Source organism: Dromiciops gliroides, chromosome 6, assembly GCF_019393635.1.
Source record: "Dromiciops gliroides isolate mDroGli1 chromosome 6, mDroGli1.pri, whole genome shotgun sequence".
Lineage (NCBI taxonomy): Eukaryota > Metazoa > Chordata > Mammalia > Microbiotheria > Microbiotheriidae > Dromiciops > Dromiciops gliroides.
In genome coordinates, this window is record NC_057866.1 from 56,024,450 (window position 1) to 56,041,359 (window position 16,910).

At 41.9% G+C, this 16,910-nt stretch overlaps 1 protein-coding gene across 1 annotated transcript in view; it reads left to right on the forward strand.

The window, feature by feature from the left end:
- The first annotated feature begins 2,934 nt into the window (after positions 1-2,934).
- The window catches only part of TMEM41B (transmembrane protein 41B), a 32,733-nt gene continuing 18,757 nt past the window's right edge, over positions 2,935-16,910 (forward strand). The window contains exon 1 of the mRNA XM_043970577.1: positions 2,935-3,213. Within this exon, the coding sequence (XP_043826512.1) occupies positions 3,114-3,213 (100 nt within the window). The 5' untranslated portion in view covers positions 2,935-3,113. The remainder of the gene's footprint in view (positions 3,214-16,910) is intronic.

Here is a 16,910-nt window from a genome sequence, read left to right on the forward strand (position 1 = left end):
TTGAACACATCCCCAGCCAGTCCAAAAATCTCTTCCTAATCATGTGATAAGCAGGCTGGAATCAGTAATAGAATATCTTTGTGTGCTCCAAAGTCCCTCCAAGGAACATTTGTTATACATCCTCATGATTTTCTGGGAAGCAGGTTTCTTCCACGTGGAGAATTATATTAGCAGCACTCTGTGCTTACTTATGGGGCAGCTAGGTGGCAAACTGGATAGAGCACTGAAGCTGGGAGGACCAGAGTTCAAATCTCACCTCAGACACTTACTAGCCGTGTGACCCTGGGCAAGTCACTGAACCCCATTTGCCTTAAACATATGGGGCCATCTCCAGTCGTCCTGATAATATATCTTGGCACTGAATTCAGATGGCTCTGGAGGTGAGAGTGAGGCTGGTGACTTTGCACAGCCATTCCTCACTTAAATCCAATTCACAGCAAGTCATGACATCTATCATGGTCCTCTTTGAGAATAAAGGACAATATCTAGCTGCCCCAGGAAATAAATTTCATCTTTCATGATCTATTCCCGATGAAGTCATGCTTGTTCTTTCCCAGATGTTCAATAACTGTTCCTTTAATAATAAAGTATTCCAGAATTTTGTTGGAAGATTAAATCTACCCTGTACATTGAGAATGAAAGACAAACAACAACATACTCATAAGGACTGGACTTAGTGGCCAGTCCCCCAGATATACTCATATCATATAATATCAGAGACAAGATTTGAAGCCAGGACTGTCACCAAGCCCCACACTTTCTGTTATGCCACGTTGCTTTAAAGGGCATAAATCACGGAATGTCAAAGGTGGAAATGTACTTAACAGAGGCAAAAAAAATAAATCCTTTTGATCTTTGCCCCTGAATGGAAGTTGGCAACTCCTGATCTTTGCCCCTGGATGGAAGGTGGCAACTCCTGACCTGATCCCTGGATGAAGGGTGGCAATTCCTGTAATCTACAGGAGGGGAATGCCTCTCTTTAAATTGAGCTTTGCTTGCCTCCAAGGAGTCCAAGGACTCTAGCCCAGCTGCTGACTGGAGTTTGAGTCACATTCTGTTGGGGTCTTACTATAGGCCCTGGAGAAGCTAAAGGGCTTTTGTAGTTGCTGTAACCCAGGAAGTCCAACTCTTATTCCCTTAGCTCAGCCACTCGTGGTGGCTAGAATTACAAAAGGAATATACTCTATACCAGAGATTCTTAATCTTGTTTGTGTCATGTACTCCTTTGGTAAATGTAGTTGTTGTTTGGTTTGTGTCCAACTCTCTGTGACCCCATTTGGGATTTTCTTTGCAAAGAGTGGTTTACCATTTCCTTCTCCTGCTCATTTTACAGATGAGAAAACTGAGGCAAAGGGGGTTAAGTGACTTGCCCAGGGTCACATAGCTAGTAAGTATCTGAGTCAGAATTTGAACTCATGAGGATGTTGTCATTTTTCAGTCATATCTCACCCTCTGTGCCCTATTTGGGGTTTTCTTGGCAAAGATCCTGGAGTGGTTTGCCATTTCCTTCTCCAGCTCATTTCACAGATGAGAAACTGTGGCAAATAGGGTTATGTTAAGTGACTTGCTCAGGGTCACACAACCAAAAGTGTCTGAACTCAGGTCTTCCCAACTCTAGGCCCTAGTCTTTATGTACTTCACCACCTTGCTGCCACCTAGCTGCCTTAAATAGCTAGCATTTTTTTTAATGAGGCAATTGGGGTTAAGTGACTTGCCCAGGGTCACACAGCTAGTAAGTATTAAGTGTCTGAGGCCGGATTTGAACTCAGGTACTCCTGACTCCAGGGCTGGTGCTCTATCTACTGCGCCACCTAGCCACCCCAATAGCTAGCATTTCTTAAGGCAGCTTTAGGTTTTGCAATGTTTAACGATTTTTATCTCATTTTATCCTCATGACAAATTTGGGAGGTAGGTGCTATTATCTCCATTGTACAGATGAGGAAACTGAGGCAGACAGAGTTTAAGTGATTTGCCCAGGGTACATAGCTAGTAAGTGTCTGTGACAGGATTTGAACTCAGGCCTCTGTGTTCTGCATTATCACAAACTTCTAGAAGCAAGCTCACCAAACATCCACCTGTGCTTCCCCTGTTCATGCTCCTAGGACATGGTCTTCATTATAATAGCATAATAAATTTAACGTGTCACTTTCAAAGCTTTCCTGCTTGTCTGCTCTCTTGTGTGCATCAATATGTGTGTGTTTTTCAATTATTTTCTTTCTTTTTTAGGGGGGGGAGGCGACCTTATCTCTCTAGTGTCGTTCCTCACAATTCCTCCTTCAATGAAAAGACAAACTCTAATAAATATGAATAACCAACCAACAAAAAAAATCCTCACTCTAGTCTTACCTAAACATTTCTATTTCATACTGGAACTGGAGGGACCCCCTCCCCCCTCTGTCGAGAGGCGGGTAACCTGCTGTAGGTCCTCTGGGACTGTAGCTGGTTGGCAGCTGCTTTAATCGGCACCGCGTCTGGATCTCTGCCTAGCAGTGCCCGGCACAAAGCTGCCACCAGATAAATGCTTGTCATTTTGTTTCCCCGTTGGCAACGGGGGAAACAATGTAACCAGGGAGCTGCTCGGAGAAATTCCGTGTAAGGACTTTAAACTGTGGGAGTCCTCGGAGCCGCTTTGCGTAAAGGTCGTATCCGCCTTCTCACGCATTAATTAATACAAATGCTAGGACTTCCGACTCGCTCCATCCCAATCAGGAGAGTCCAGGTCACAGTCTTAGTGGCCACACCACGCAGCCTCCCGGCTAGCGCAGGCGTGTCCGCAAGTGCGCATGCGCCACAGCCAACGGAAGACGGCGGCAGAGGGGCGGGGCTTCAGAGCCGGCCTCTCCCGTGTAGCGGTGGCTTTTGTGGGCGGGTTCACGCGCGCTCGCGAGACTTGGGGGCGGAGCTGAGGGGCGGGGACTTGAGGAGGCGCTCTGAGGGGGGCCTGTCGGAGGAAGGGGTCGCTCGGGGTGAGGAGGAGGCAGCAGCGGCGGCGGCTAGGAGGCGGAAGTGAGCCCGGGCCGCCCCGGCAGAGGCTGTGCGTGCGTGGAGACGGCTCCGGCTTGGGCGTTGTGAGGGAGCCCGCGCCCTCCCCTGGTCCCCCTCCGGCGGCGGCCATGGCGAAAGGCAGGGTCGGGGAGCGGGCTGAGGAGGTGGCAGCGGCCCCGGCGGGGCCGCGGGACCCCCCCGACCAGGCCCAGAGAGACTCCCTGAAAGGTGAGGCGGCCGCCCGGCTCCCCGAGGTCCGAGCTGGAGGGGGGGTGGGACGGGGAGCGCCGAGCCGGCAGCCGGTCGGGAGGATCTGTCAGTCAGTTGACAAACATCCACGAAGCGCCTCCGGGGTGCCGGGCTGTGGGCTAAATGCCGCGGGTACAAAGGCGAAGCAGCGGGACGGGCTCGGCCCTGAGGGGGTCTGGGCCCTGCGGAGGGGGCGAGGCTGACCCTCACCCAGAGTCCTAAAGGACACGTAGGACCCTGCGGCGGTCTCTAGCCTGGTTACCCCTTTCACGGAGGGGGCGGGCAGCTGAGGCCCAGAGAGGGTCGACGGGACCACCCCAAGGTGCCTTGCGCCGACAGAGGCTGGATTCGATTCCAGGCCCTCTAGACTCCAAACTTCACGCTTATCACACTCGCCGCGGAGCCTGGTTTTGAGATCGGGCGGTTGATCCGCGGAGGCATTTATTAAGCGCTTCCTCCTTGCCGGGCACTCGGCCGAGCGCTGGAATACAAAGGAAGCCAAGGCAGTAGAGCCCCTGCCCCCGAGTTACTCCCGGGCAGGTGGGGAGACCTCATGCCATCGCCCGTGTGCAGACAAGATAGGAGGAGGTCCGAGAGTTAGTGCCGTTGTGCGCTTTAGTAGCTTTCTCCACAGAGAATGGGGGTAGGTCCGCGGGAAGGCACTGAGGGTAAGGAGGACTGGGAAAGCCTTCCAGGAACAGTTTTGGTTTTTGTCTTCGAAATCCCAGCCATCCAGCCCAGGGCATTACGCTTAGTCGGGGGGTTAGTCAGGTTAGTGGGCATATAATAAGGGCCTTCCATGTGCCAGGCCAAAGAAAGGCTAACCCCCCCCCCCCCCGCCCCCTCCTCAAAAAACGAAACAAAACAGTACCCTTGCTCCCTCCTTGCTTCTAGGGAGCTCACGTCTGTGCTTGTTGAACAAGTGAAAGATATTCACTTGTTTTAGACATGAGATTGGCTCTCTTAGTTATTACAATTTTTTTCCAGTCTCCGACAGCTTTTGTTCCCAACCAAAGCGTTTAATAAATCTGTATAAGAAACTCATTTTATTTTGCTTAATTGTCTTTTCTGTAACTTAAGCCTATTTAGGAATAATTGGTCTATACGTAAAACATCTCAAGTTCACGATGTTAAACTATTATTGTGCAGGAGCCAAGGTTTTTACATGCCTTAAATAATGACCCTAGATAATAAATGTTTTGAATCTAGCTTGGCATGTATTAGTCATTTCTTTCCATCAGCCACAAAAATGATTAGGTTCCTAAAAACTCTTAAAATGTATACACTTGAAGTGGTCCAGAGAAGTAGCGATTAAGCTTACTGGCCATTCAGGTAAATTTGGATGTTTCTGTGTTATCTCGCTACTCACTGATCAGTGAAGAGAAGGTTGGCCATGTTCAAGAACTATATTCCTCTTAGTCTTGTATTTATGAAGAAGAGATGGCAGTGTTAACGATATTAATCACTTATTTGTGGTGTTCTAGGGAACAGGAGGGCTTACAGTCTGGCTGAGGGAAAAGGCACAAATGCAAATAACTTACATAGTATTGCATATTGTAAGTCATTAGAGAGTTGTAAATCAAGTGTTCCATGAGTTCTGAGAGCCAACATTGATGGTGTCAGGGAAGGTTTCCTAGACTAGGCTATGGGTGCTTTGTGGGAAGCTTTGGAAAGGAGTCAACATTCACCTGAAGACCACGAGAGTGTTCTCGTGCCAGATGCAGATAGAAAACCAGTTTGACTGGAGTGTGGAGTGGTTTGAGGGACAGTAGTATCCATGCCACTTCCCACTAGGTCCTCAAATGACAACACTTCTCTTTGGTTGGAAACCACAGTTGATATTTGAATAAACTGTTTTTGGGAATGTGTTGTGACTTTTCAGTCTCTATGCCAAAATGAAATATTTTAGTGACACCTACTATGCTTCCACCAAAATTCTCCATTTCCTTTCATAGGTGACCCTGGGTTCTCACAGGTGACTGTCAACAGAGATCAAGTACTTCTGAGATACTTCCAAGCTGGAAGAGCCTTGAGTACTTGACTCAGCAATAGATCCAGCTAGGTTTGGAGAAGCTAATACTCAGAAGGCAGCCCACCAGTTGTTGAATATTGATTGGCCATGGTAGCTCATCTCAATATTGTCTGTCTACCCTGATGTAGAGAGGATGCAGTTTACATTGGTGAAGTGTGTATCAACATTAATGAAATACTGGATCCTTGGAATATCGTATTGAAGTAGGCATATATTAAGCACTGATATTCCTCTGAAGGAAGTTTACGGTTTCATTTAGGAGACATACATGAGATGTTTTTTGTCCTGACTTATTATTTCATTTGTGGAGGGAGCTCCTTGGGGAAAAGATGTCTTTTACCAATGTCGATCATCAGCATATTTTACCAATTTGTAGTCTTTGAGGCAATGAGAAGTTAGGAGTCTTGCTGACAGTCTTGTAGCCAGTATGTACCAGAGGAGATAGTTGAATCCACATCTTCTGATTTTGACACAGATTTTCTATCCATTAAATCATATTACCTCTTTTATGTGAGAGTAAAAATAAAAATGCAAGGCAGCATGATGAGTTTTCAAAATGAGTGTTGTCTGCATTCATTTCAGAGGAAGGTGAGAACATCAGTTGAGGCTAAGTAGAGGCTTAAGTAGCAGAAGGAATTTGAAGGAGGCATAGATTTTCTATAGAGGGGAGAGGAGATCATAGATTTAGAGCTAAAAGGGACCTTAAGAGATCCAACCCTCTTCCTGTTACAGAAGAGTAAGCTAAAGGTTAGAGACATCAGGCAACTTGCCCAGTGTCATGGACTAACTAGGTATAGAGCATTGGCCTGGAATCAGGGGGACTTTAGTTCAAATTTGATCTCAGATATGTTTGCCTAAGTTTTCTCATCTATAAAATGAGCAGAAGGAAATGGCAAACTACTCTAGTATCTATCTTTGCCAAGAATACACCAAAGAGTCAGACACGACTGAAACAAATCAACAACATATATCCATTAAGTATTTGATGCACATTTGAACCCAGGCAGGTCTTTTTAACTCCATCCATTGCTCATATTGGGGAGTCATTGAAGTTTTCTAAGTGTGGTAGGACTTAGTGGTGCGTGTAGAATAAATGGAGGAGGGATGATTTGTTTGAGGTAGGCAGAGAAATCAGTTAGGAGGTTATAAGAATCCAAGTTTGAGGTAATTAGGCAATGGACTAGAGTGGATTCCCATTCTTCATTGTTTGCCAGCCCGGTATGTTTCCTGGCACCCGAATGCAATCACATTCTGAGTTAGGGGAAGTGGTTGAAGGAGTGTAATTGTTTTGAGAAAACAATATTGTTGGGACTCTGAAAAATTTCCTTTTTTAGTCCATTCAGGGTTCTGTCTTATTAGTGGGAAAAGGCCCTGAATAATGAGAGTAAACTTCACAGTGAAACTGGATTCTTATGATTTGGAAGAGAGAATTGTTGTGAAATGATTATGTATTTAATCATATAGTAGCACATTATTTCATTTGGAAATAATCACTTTGTGATATAAGTTATTTTAGTCTGGCCTGCAAGTGATTTGAATGTGACTCCAAGAAGCAAAATCTTCAGTTTGTTGGTAGGGATAAAAAAGTATTTGGGCTGTTTTCTATTCATCTTCACTTATTGGAAGTCCAGAGTAATGATGAGTTTTACAAGGCCAGGACAATGTGGATTACATTGGTAAGTCTTTTGTGGCTAAATAATATTTCTTGCCAGATGTTCCTCTTGATTATTCTCCTATTGGTTTTATCTGAATCTCTTGGGCCAGATGGATTGCATCCATGTATGCAACTCTTTTTTTTTTTAAAGTGAGGCAATCGGGGTTACGTGACTTGCCCAGGGTCACACAGCTAGTAAGTGTAAAGTGTCTGAGGCCGGATTTGAACTCAGGTACTCCTGACTCCAGGGCCGGTGCTCTATCCACTGCACCACCTAGCTGCCTCGTATGCAACTTTCTTTATCAGTTTTTGGGATTGTAGGAATGTTTCACTTTTATTTTTGTATTCCTAGTGCCTAACACAGTGTCTGGCATTTAAGCTTAATAACTGCTTGTTGATTGATTGCTCCTTTAGGCTTGCTCTGCAGGAAATGCTGAGTTCACTCCCTGTTATAGTAATGAAGTCTGTAGCATTTCTCAGACATCATCAATCTGTGTTACTTGAATACTTACTTTGCCTAGGCTTTGCCTTCTAGGTAACAAAGTCAATCAGCAAATATTTATTAAGCACCTGCTAGGTGCCAGGCATTATGCTAGGCTCTGTGAATACAAAGACGAAAGTGAAAAAGTCCCTTAGTATTCATTCCTGATTAAAATTTGTTAAACAGTTTATATATTTGAGAACATTTCCTGAGATACTTGTTTGTTTCTTTTCCCATTAGTTTTGCTTCAGTTGCGCTGTAGTCTTTATTGTCATTGTGATGGTGTTCTTTGTTCATTTCAGTTTGGGCTAAGTTTTCATTTTCTTTCGACTTTTTACCTGCTTTTCTTTCCTTCCCCCCTCTACCATCCACCCTCAAATTCCCTTATAATCCATTACTCTTCCATACTGACATAAATTCCCCCCAGCCTAGCCTCAGGAGGGAGAGTTAACTGGGAACTGATATGATTTATGATGACTTCATAGACAAAGGACTTGGCACTAGGTTTGGGAAAATAGTTAGGATTTGGATTAAAGAGGGAAAAGCAAGAAACGATCAAAGATGTACAGGTAGGAAAATTTGGCCTATTCGTAGGTAATAAATAGACCTGTTCAGATCCAATCCAGATGACATGTATGTCAGGCACAGTTGCCCTTAAGGAGATTACAGCCTAATGGAAGGAGACAGCATATAACAGGAGGAAGGAAGGGGAAAAATACACCAAGGGGCATCTTGCATCTTGCTTGGTGGAGCTGAGATCAGGCAGAGCAGCAGATGAAATAGAGGGGATGGGGTAAGGGGGAGTAGTGGAAAATAAACAGGGTGATATTTTGGGGACCAGATTAAGATATTTAGGCTTTACTAACAGTAATCATTTTATTAAATTTTATCTTACTTTTCAGATCTGCATTTTTTCCCAGCAGTTGAGAAAGTAAGAAAAACAGAACTGTTACAAACATGTATAGTCAAGTAAAACAAATTAGTGTGCATTGGCCATGCCCCTCTCCTCCCCCCTTCCTCCGCCCCAGAAAGCTCAATCCATCCTCCCCTTCTCTGTCAAGAGATGGGGTAATACGTTTATATGTTTCCATTTTAAGCCTCCTGGAATTGTGGTTGGTCATTGTGTTAATCGGAATTCTAAGGCTTTCAAAGTTGTTTGTCTTTATAATATTGAACAGTAGTTATTAAATGTTTGCTCTTTGCAAACCATTGCACTAGACTCTGTAAAGGTATAAAGTTTAGATAACTCAGTCTGTGCCTTCCGGAAGTTATAATGTAGATAAGAAGCTGTCACAGTAGCCAAAACACACAGTATTATTTAATAAATGCATTAGAGAAAACAGTGCTATGTGAGTTCAGGGAAAGGTTATCTATCACCCACTATGGGTGAGTTTTCAGGAGAAGGTAATGTTTGACTTTGCGTGTTAAATGCCTTCCCATTCTTTACAACCACAGAGAGGAAGGGAAAAGCTTTTCAGGTGAAGGATGAGCTTGAAGAAAGGCCCGAGAGCACTACGTTTATGGAGGGAAGAGGGGAGAAGTATGTAAGGGCAGAGCACTGTCCTGTTGTCTGAAGCAGAGAGTGCATAAAGGACACGTGGTTCCTGGTTTTGGAAAGACCTGAATGCCAAGCACAATAGTTCAGACTTTACTCTGGAGGCAGTAGGGAACCCCAGCCGAGCTGGAGAGGAACATGACCAGATCTATGTATAGAATAGATTATTTTGTCACTGGCAAACCACTGAATGCTTTTGAGCAGAACAGTGACATGAGCAAAGTCGTGCTTTAGAAAAAATAGACCTGGCAGCTGGATGAGAAGTGGGTTAGAGGAGAGACTAGAGGCAGGAAGATCATTTAGATCTTAATATTTTTTGTGTCATAAATCTCTTGAGCAGCCTGGTGAAGCCTGTAGACTTCTCAGAGTAATGCTTTTAAATGAACAAAATGAGGTGCATAGGATTTATGAAGGAAATCAATTGTGTTGAAGTAAGTTAGGGGTAGTTGGGTGTTGTAGTGGATAGAGTGTCAGCCAGGAACACCTGAGTTTAAATTCAGCTTCAGACTTAGTAGCTATGTGACCCTGGGCAAGTCACTTATTATATCTGCCTCAGTCTGTAAAATGAGGATAACAATAGCACCTATTTCCCAGGGTTATTGTGAGGATCAAATGAAAGAACAGTTTGTAAAGCATTTAGCATAGTGTCTGGCACATATTAAATGCTATCTAAATGTTAGTTATTTTTATTATTATTAAATGAAGATGTAAATTTTTTTTTCTCATCCAAACACTTGAAACCCCTGAAATATATTCATATTTTCCAAGGGGATTCAGAGGCCCTAGTTTGAGAACTCTTCATTTAGGGGCTTTTGTATTAGCTTGGATAATAGCCTGAACAAGGATGGTGGCATTTTGAATAGACAGAAATGAGAAAATGTGGAAAAGGAACTGATAAGGCTTAGTGACTGAATGAATGTGAAAGAGAGAGTAGAGATTAGAGGTTTCAAGCATCTGAATAGCTAGGAAAGTGGTAGTTATAGAAATAAGGAAAATAAGAGAGGGTAGCTAATCTTGGGAAAGATAGTTTGTTTCATTTTTAGATCTCATTTTGGGGGGTAATTGGAAGTTCAGTCTACCCTGAAGATGTAGGACTGGATATGGATGAGAAGTCAAGGTTGGAGATAGAGATTGGGGAGTCACTTGCACAGACTATAGTTATTGTAGGGTGAGAGGGAAAAGCCAAAAAGACTGAACCTGAGTCAAAGTTCACATTTAGGGAGACAAGCAACTGGTGGCAGAAACAAACTGGTCACAGGTAGGAAGAGAATGAAGAAAGAGTCATTTGTAGAACTCAAAGTTAGAAGGTATTTCTGAGAGGGGAAAGATTAACTGTGAGAAAAAGCCATCTAATTTAGTAGGTGACCTTCAGGATACAGTGTTAATAGGTGGGGCAAAAGCCAGATGGTAGTGTTCTACAAAAGAGTTTGTGGCCAAGAAGTAGGAACACTTAAGAGAATTTTGGCCATGAAGAGAGGTAGAGAATAGAATAGTAGAGGAAACAACAGTCAAGCAAACGTGTTGTGTCCCTGTTTCACCTTCCTCCCCGACCTTTCCCCCCCATCCTGCAGATTTGGGAGACCTGTGCTTGTTTAAAGGCAGAGGGGAGGAAGCCAATAAAGCTGAACAATTTAAGGTATTGTGCAATAAGGAGGATAAGTGAGTGAGGAAAGGCAAAGGTGGGAGGATATAGGGGGAAAAGAAATTAAGAAGGAAGCATGCAGAAGGGGAAAAGATTGGGAATAGTTCTAGGAAATCAAGGAGAGGAGCAAAAGGATTACTAAGAGCATGAATTTGTAGTGGGTCAAGTTAACAGTGCCTTGCTTCATGGTGTGTATTTAATATTAGAATTAAATATGATTCTTGGATCATCTTTTGTAATGTTCTTTGATCTGACAGCAGGAGGAAAGAAATCTAATGGGAGAAGGTGGCTTAAGTTGAGGGTTGGCATTGTGGGAGATTAAGGAGATAAGTAATTCTAGAGTGTTAGGGAAACCTTTAAGTGTTAGATTGCTAAGCACAGATGGAGCAATGAGTTGTGTAGCTAGCCAGAAGAGGGCTACACTATGATGGCATGTGTGACATGTATGAAAAATCACTAAGTCTCTAGTGACTTTTCTTCAAAGAAAAATTAAAACTAGTCTCTATGCCCTGATTATTATTTGGACTTAGTTAGTAGTACTGGATGCACTTATGGAATAGGACAGATGCTGGAAATGCACTGAAGAACCGGTTTAGCTAGAAAAATATAATTACTTAAAAGTAGGAGTTAAAGAAAACATAGAAGTCTTAAACTAAACATATAAGTTGTTTTGATTCATATGTCTTAGTGTTTCATCATCCTGTATGAGAATAAGCAGGGAATAGAATAGAACTTGACTGTGTGTGTGTACTCTCATTCTCAAGACTGCAAATCAGCACTCATTGTTATGGTTTTCTTAATAGGAAAGCAGGATTAAGCACTGTCTGCTCTCTCTCCCCTTCCCTTATTATTTTTTAAAATTGTGAATTCAGTATCAATAGCAGTCTTAAACTTTTCAAGATATGGAAAAGGTTCACCAAAAACTGAACCATCACATACAGTGATTATTTTTTAACCTAGAAAAATAAAACCGTAAAAAAGTAATAACAAATGCCTTTATTTTTGATTTGCATTTCTCGTTAGTGACCTGTAATATTTTAATATGATTATTGATAATGTACATTTCCTCATTTGAGAGCTTCCTTTGGGGGCGGGCAGGGCAGTGGAGGTTAAGTGACTTGCCCAGGGTCACATAGCTAGTAAGTGTCAAGTGTCTGAAATCAAATTTGAACTCAGGTCCTCCTGAATCCAAGGCCGGTGCTTTATCCACTGTGCCACCTAGCTGCTCCAAGAGCTTCCTTTTGACCACTTACCCATTGGAAAATAGATTTTCCCCCTCCTCCCTTTAAAAAAATACTAGCGAACTGGTGAATTGGTAAGAATATACAGGAAAATGTTAATCTTTAAGTTTAAGAATCGACATACTTGGGGCAGCTAGGTGGCGCAGTGGATAAAGCACCAGCCTTGGATTCAGGAGGACCTGAGTTCAAATATGATCTCAGACACTTGACACTTACTAGCTATGTGACCCTGGGCAAGTCACTTAACCCCAATTTCCCCGTCAAAAAAAAAAAGAAAAGAATTGACATACTGAATTCTTTATTTAATCTTTTAGGCTTATAACTCAAAGGGGGGAAAAAGTTTTACCCGAATGGAACCTTTGGAAGCTTTTAATATAGTTCTTAATACAAGTTGAAAACCTAACTCAAACTCATCCTTTAAGCAGCTAAATTGCTGCTTTAAGAGGAGCTTCTGAAAATTTGGTATGATTTTAGGCATGATGTCCAAAATAAGGGAAATAATAGCCCCATTGAATCTTGCTCTGGTAAAACCTTATTTGGAGCACTGTGTTAAATTCTGAACAATACACTTTAAAAAATTATATTGCTCTTCTGTATTATGTCACTGCATTTCCCAGTATTCCTCTCCCCTGTCCACCTCAGAGAACCATGGCTTGTAACAGATTGAAATTTGGCGCTGGGGGGGGGGGGGGAATAGTTAAGCAAAACTAGACAAATCATTAATTAGGCTATTATATGTATACACTCATTTCTATCTCCAAAGAAAGAAGGGAAATATATTTATATTTTAAAAAATTATTCTTTCTTTTGAACTTCGCATACTGATTAGGATTGGCATTTGTATATAAATAGTAGAATAGAAAAGTAGGGAAGCTTATGAAACTGCAGGTTCCATACAGCTTGCTTTTCTTCATTTGGATTTGCTTTACTGTGTCTTGGTTTCTCATAAAGTCACTAGCTTCCATTCAATCCTAATTTTTAGGCAATTATTTTCTTCTGAGAGCTTTTGTATCTCCTTTTCCATTTGGCTTTTCAAGCTGTAGACTTTTTTTTCTCATGACTGCTGTATTGCTCTCATTTCTCTCTCCATTCTTTCCTCCACCTCTCTAAATCTTCCTTCTATCTCTCCTACTTTATCGCCAGAGTCCCTTTTGAGCGCTTCCATGGCCTGAGACCAATTAATATTTTTCTTGGAAGCTTTGGATGTAGGGGCCCTGAGGTTGCTATCCTCTTCTGAGGGTGCACCTCGATCTTCTTCGTTACTAAAGAAACTTTTGATAGTTCTCAACTTTCTTTGCTTGCTCATTTTGCCATCTTTTACTTGACTTTTAACTCCCTCTTACAGTGGGGCTCTACTTCCAAGCTACACTGTCTTAAGCTTCAGAGGGTTCCGGGTCTTTTGATTTGAGGAAGGGCAGGGTTTTTTCTTGCCTGGCATGTTCTTTGTCCGAAGATAACCTCAAGTCAACTTGTTAATTAATCAGCCAGAAAATCTTTGTGTGCTGTGGTTCTTAGCTTTGAAGAGCCTGCACCCCTCCCCCACCTGGGCCTCCTGCCACTCAAACTTTCTTCCTGGTGCCCCTCTGGGATGGGATAGCAGAATTTCTCCTTAGGTCCCAAAGACACCCCTGTTTTTTCCTACCCCCCCAACCCCCTGTCCCCCACCCAGCCATCCAGCCTTCTCACCGACTGTAAGCTTAGTTTCAGAAGACACTGGTGCTGCAGCTGATTCCTAGGCTTGGGAGTAAGTTTCTCTGGCACAGCCTGCCTGGGGAATGTTTTGGCATGATCTCGGGGTTGGACTGTGCTCCCAGCCCAGCATGGCCCCCTCTAAGCTGTTTTTGGCTGGAAAATTATCTCAGCCTGTCTTTTTGTGGGTTTTGCTGCTCCAGGGGTTGTTTTGTGGCTGTTTTGGGGGTAATTCAGCTTGCTTCTCTTTTTAAGTATGAGATAAACTGGACAGTTTTGATAACATGAAATTTAAGAATTTGCCCAAACAAATCTAATGTAGTTAAAATTAAAAAGGAAACAAGTAATTAAAAGAAAAATCTTTGCAGAAAATTTCTGTGATAAGTCTCATTTGCAAGATTTGTTAGGAACTGATTCAGACTTATGAAGCTTCAGGGTCATTCCCCAGGAGATAAAATAGTCAAAAGATATGAGCATGTAGTTTTTGTGAAATCCAAGCTATCAGTAACTATATTTAAATACTATAAATCATTAGTAATTAAAGAAGTGCAAATTAAGGTAACTTTTAGATTCTTACTTCATACCCATCAGACTGGCAAAGATTTCAAAAGAGGAGAATGTTAAACATTGGAGAGGCTATAGGAAAATGGGGACATTAATGCACTGTTAGTGGAGCTGTGAACTAGTCCAGCCTTTCTGGAGAACAATGTGTAACTATGTCCCAAAGGTCACTAAACAGGGCATACTCTGTGACTCAGCAGTGATGCTGCTAGGCCTATACTCCAAAGAGATCAAAGAAACAGGAGAAGGATTTATATGTACAGATATTTATAGCAACTCTTTCATAGTGGACAAAAATTGGAGATTAATGGAGTATGCTCCTCTTGGGGAATGGTTAAATAAGTTATAGTCTGTGACTGTAATAGAATGTTATTATGCCTTATGAGATGATGAAAAGGATCATTTTGGAGGAGACCTCTGTGAATTGATGAAGAGTGAAGTGACTAGAACAACAACAAAATTGTAGGGAAAGACAACTTTGAAAAACTTTAGAATGTGTTTGATGAAGTGATAAATTGAGAATCTAGATGACTTAATTTGAAGGACATCCCTTTCCTCCTGCCAGAGAGGTAAGCTCCTTAAAGGGACTGTCTTTTGACTCTCTTTGTATCCCCAGCAGTTAGCACTGTGCTGGAACATATTAGGAGCTTAATAAATGTTTATTGACTGAGGAACCTAAATACAAAGAGAGACATTTTTGGGTATAGCCAATGTGGGAATTCATTTTGCTAGATTATACTAATTTATGGTGAGGCGTTTTTTTGGTGATTGTTGGGGGTGGGACTCAGTGAGGATAGATTATAAATGCATATAAAACAAATATTCTTTTTTTTTCCAATCTTAATAGTATTTTTCCAGTTACATGTAAAGATATTTTTCAACATTCATTTTTATAGGATTTTGAGTTCCAAATTTTTCTTCCTACTTCCTTTCCCTCTGCCCTCCCCAAGATGGCAATCTGGTATATGTTATATATGTGCAATCGCATTAAACATATTTAGAATGTGAACATATTTCTACATTAGCCATTAAAACAAATTTTATTTATTTATTTATTTATTTTGCAGGGCATTAAGGGTTAAGTGACTTGCCCAGGGTCACACAGCTAGTAAATGTCAAGTGTCTGATACTGGATTTAAACTCAGGTCCTCCTGAATCCAGAGCCAGTGCTCTATCCACTGCACCACCTAGCTGCCCTCTAAAACAAATATTCTTATACAAAAAGAAGAAAAAAGACTACTATAAAATTAAATAATATCCTACAGCTTTCAAAGCTGTTCTGTTTGTTTGGCCTTTCTGGCTTTCCTTCTATTCTTTTTTTTTTTCCTTGGTGGGGCAGTGAGGGTTAAGTGACTTGCCCAGGGTCACATAGCTAGTAAGTGTCAAGTGTCTGAGTCCAGATTTGAATTCAGGTCCACCTGAATCCAGGGCTGGTGCTTTATCCACTGTGCCACTTAGCTGCCCCAAGATGAGTTAAGTTCTAAGGGGAAGGAGCTTCTACACTAGGAATTACCTACATTGATGAAAGCACAAATCTTAATTTATTTCTGTCCCCCAATAATTCCCCATATCTGGAATGAATTCTCTCCTCATTTCTAATTCTTAGAAACCTTAGATTCTTTTTTTTTTTTTTGGTCTTTGTATTCTTGCTCTGATTTCCTTTGAGATATAAGCAGGCCTAGTAGTGGTATCAGTGGTTCAAAGGGTATGCACAGTTTATTAGCTTTTTGAACATAGTTCTAGGTTCTTTTTTTTTTTAATAAAAGTACTTTATTATTTTCCAGTTACATGTAGGATAGTTTTCAACATCTGTGGGTTTTTTTGGTTGGTTTGTTTGTTTTGTTTTGGTTTTTTTGGCAGGACAGTGGGGGTTAAGTGACTTGCCCAAGGTCACACAGCTAGTAAGTGTCAAGTGTCTGAGGTCGGATTTGAACTCAGGAACTCCTGAATCCAGGGCCGGGTGCTTTATCCACTGCGCCACCTAGCCGTCCCTCAACATTTGTTTTCATAGGATTTTTAGTTCCAAATTTTTCTCTCACTCTCACTCTCCCTTCCCTCCCTCCTCCCCAGGACAGAAAGCAATCTGATATAGGTTATATATGTACAATCATATTAAACATATTTCTGCATTAGTCATATTGTGAAAGAAGAATTGGAGCAAAAGGGAAAAACCTCCAAAAAAGAAGGCAAAAAAAAACCCATCCCAAAAGTGGAAGCAATATGGTTCAATCTACAGTCATAATCCACAGTCCTTTTTTTCTGGATGTTGAGTCTAGTTTCTTTTAACTCTAGAGTTTGAGCTCTTTCACAATGTACTGCTTCAGTGGCTCTGTCTGATCCCACAGATCATGATTGTTTCTGTACCTGTCAGCAGACTTACTTCTTTAGCAATGATTAGTAATTCCATTTTCCTTCTCTTGCTTATCCTCAAATACTCAAATGTATTTGTGAACTCATTGATTTGGGAGTCTCCTCCAAACCATGGATGCTTGACCATCCTGCGAAACTCTCATCTGTGTTCTCAAAAGTTCAACACTGTATCCACCTGATGTTCTGGATGCCTTCATTATTTTTCCCCAATACTTTATGGAAACCAGTGGAACACTGTTCATCTGTCATCCCTCTCTTTTTTGTTATCAGCACATCATCTCTTTTTCATACAATCTTTGGTGATATCTTTTATTCCTGTTTCTTTGGTGTTCCTTGTTGGTTTATGTTGTCTGCTCCTACCATGCTTATTCACTAACTCTTATTACCCAGTGCAAATTATGTTACTCTTTCTTTCCGGTCTGTTACTTCCTAAATTGGTTATTTGCCAAAA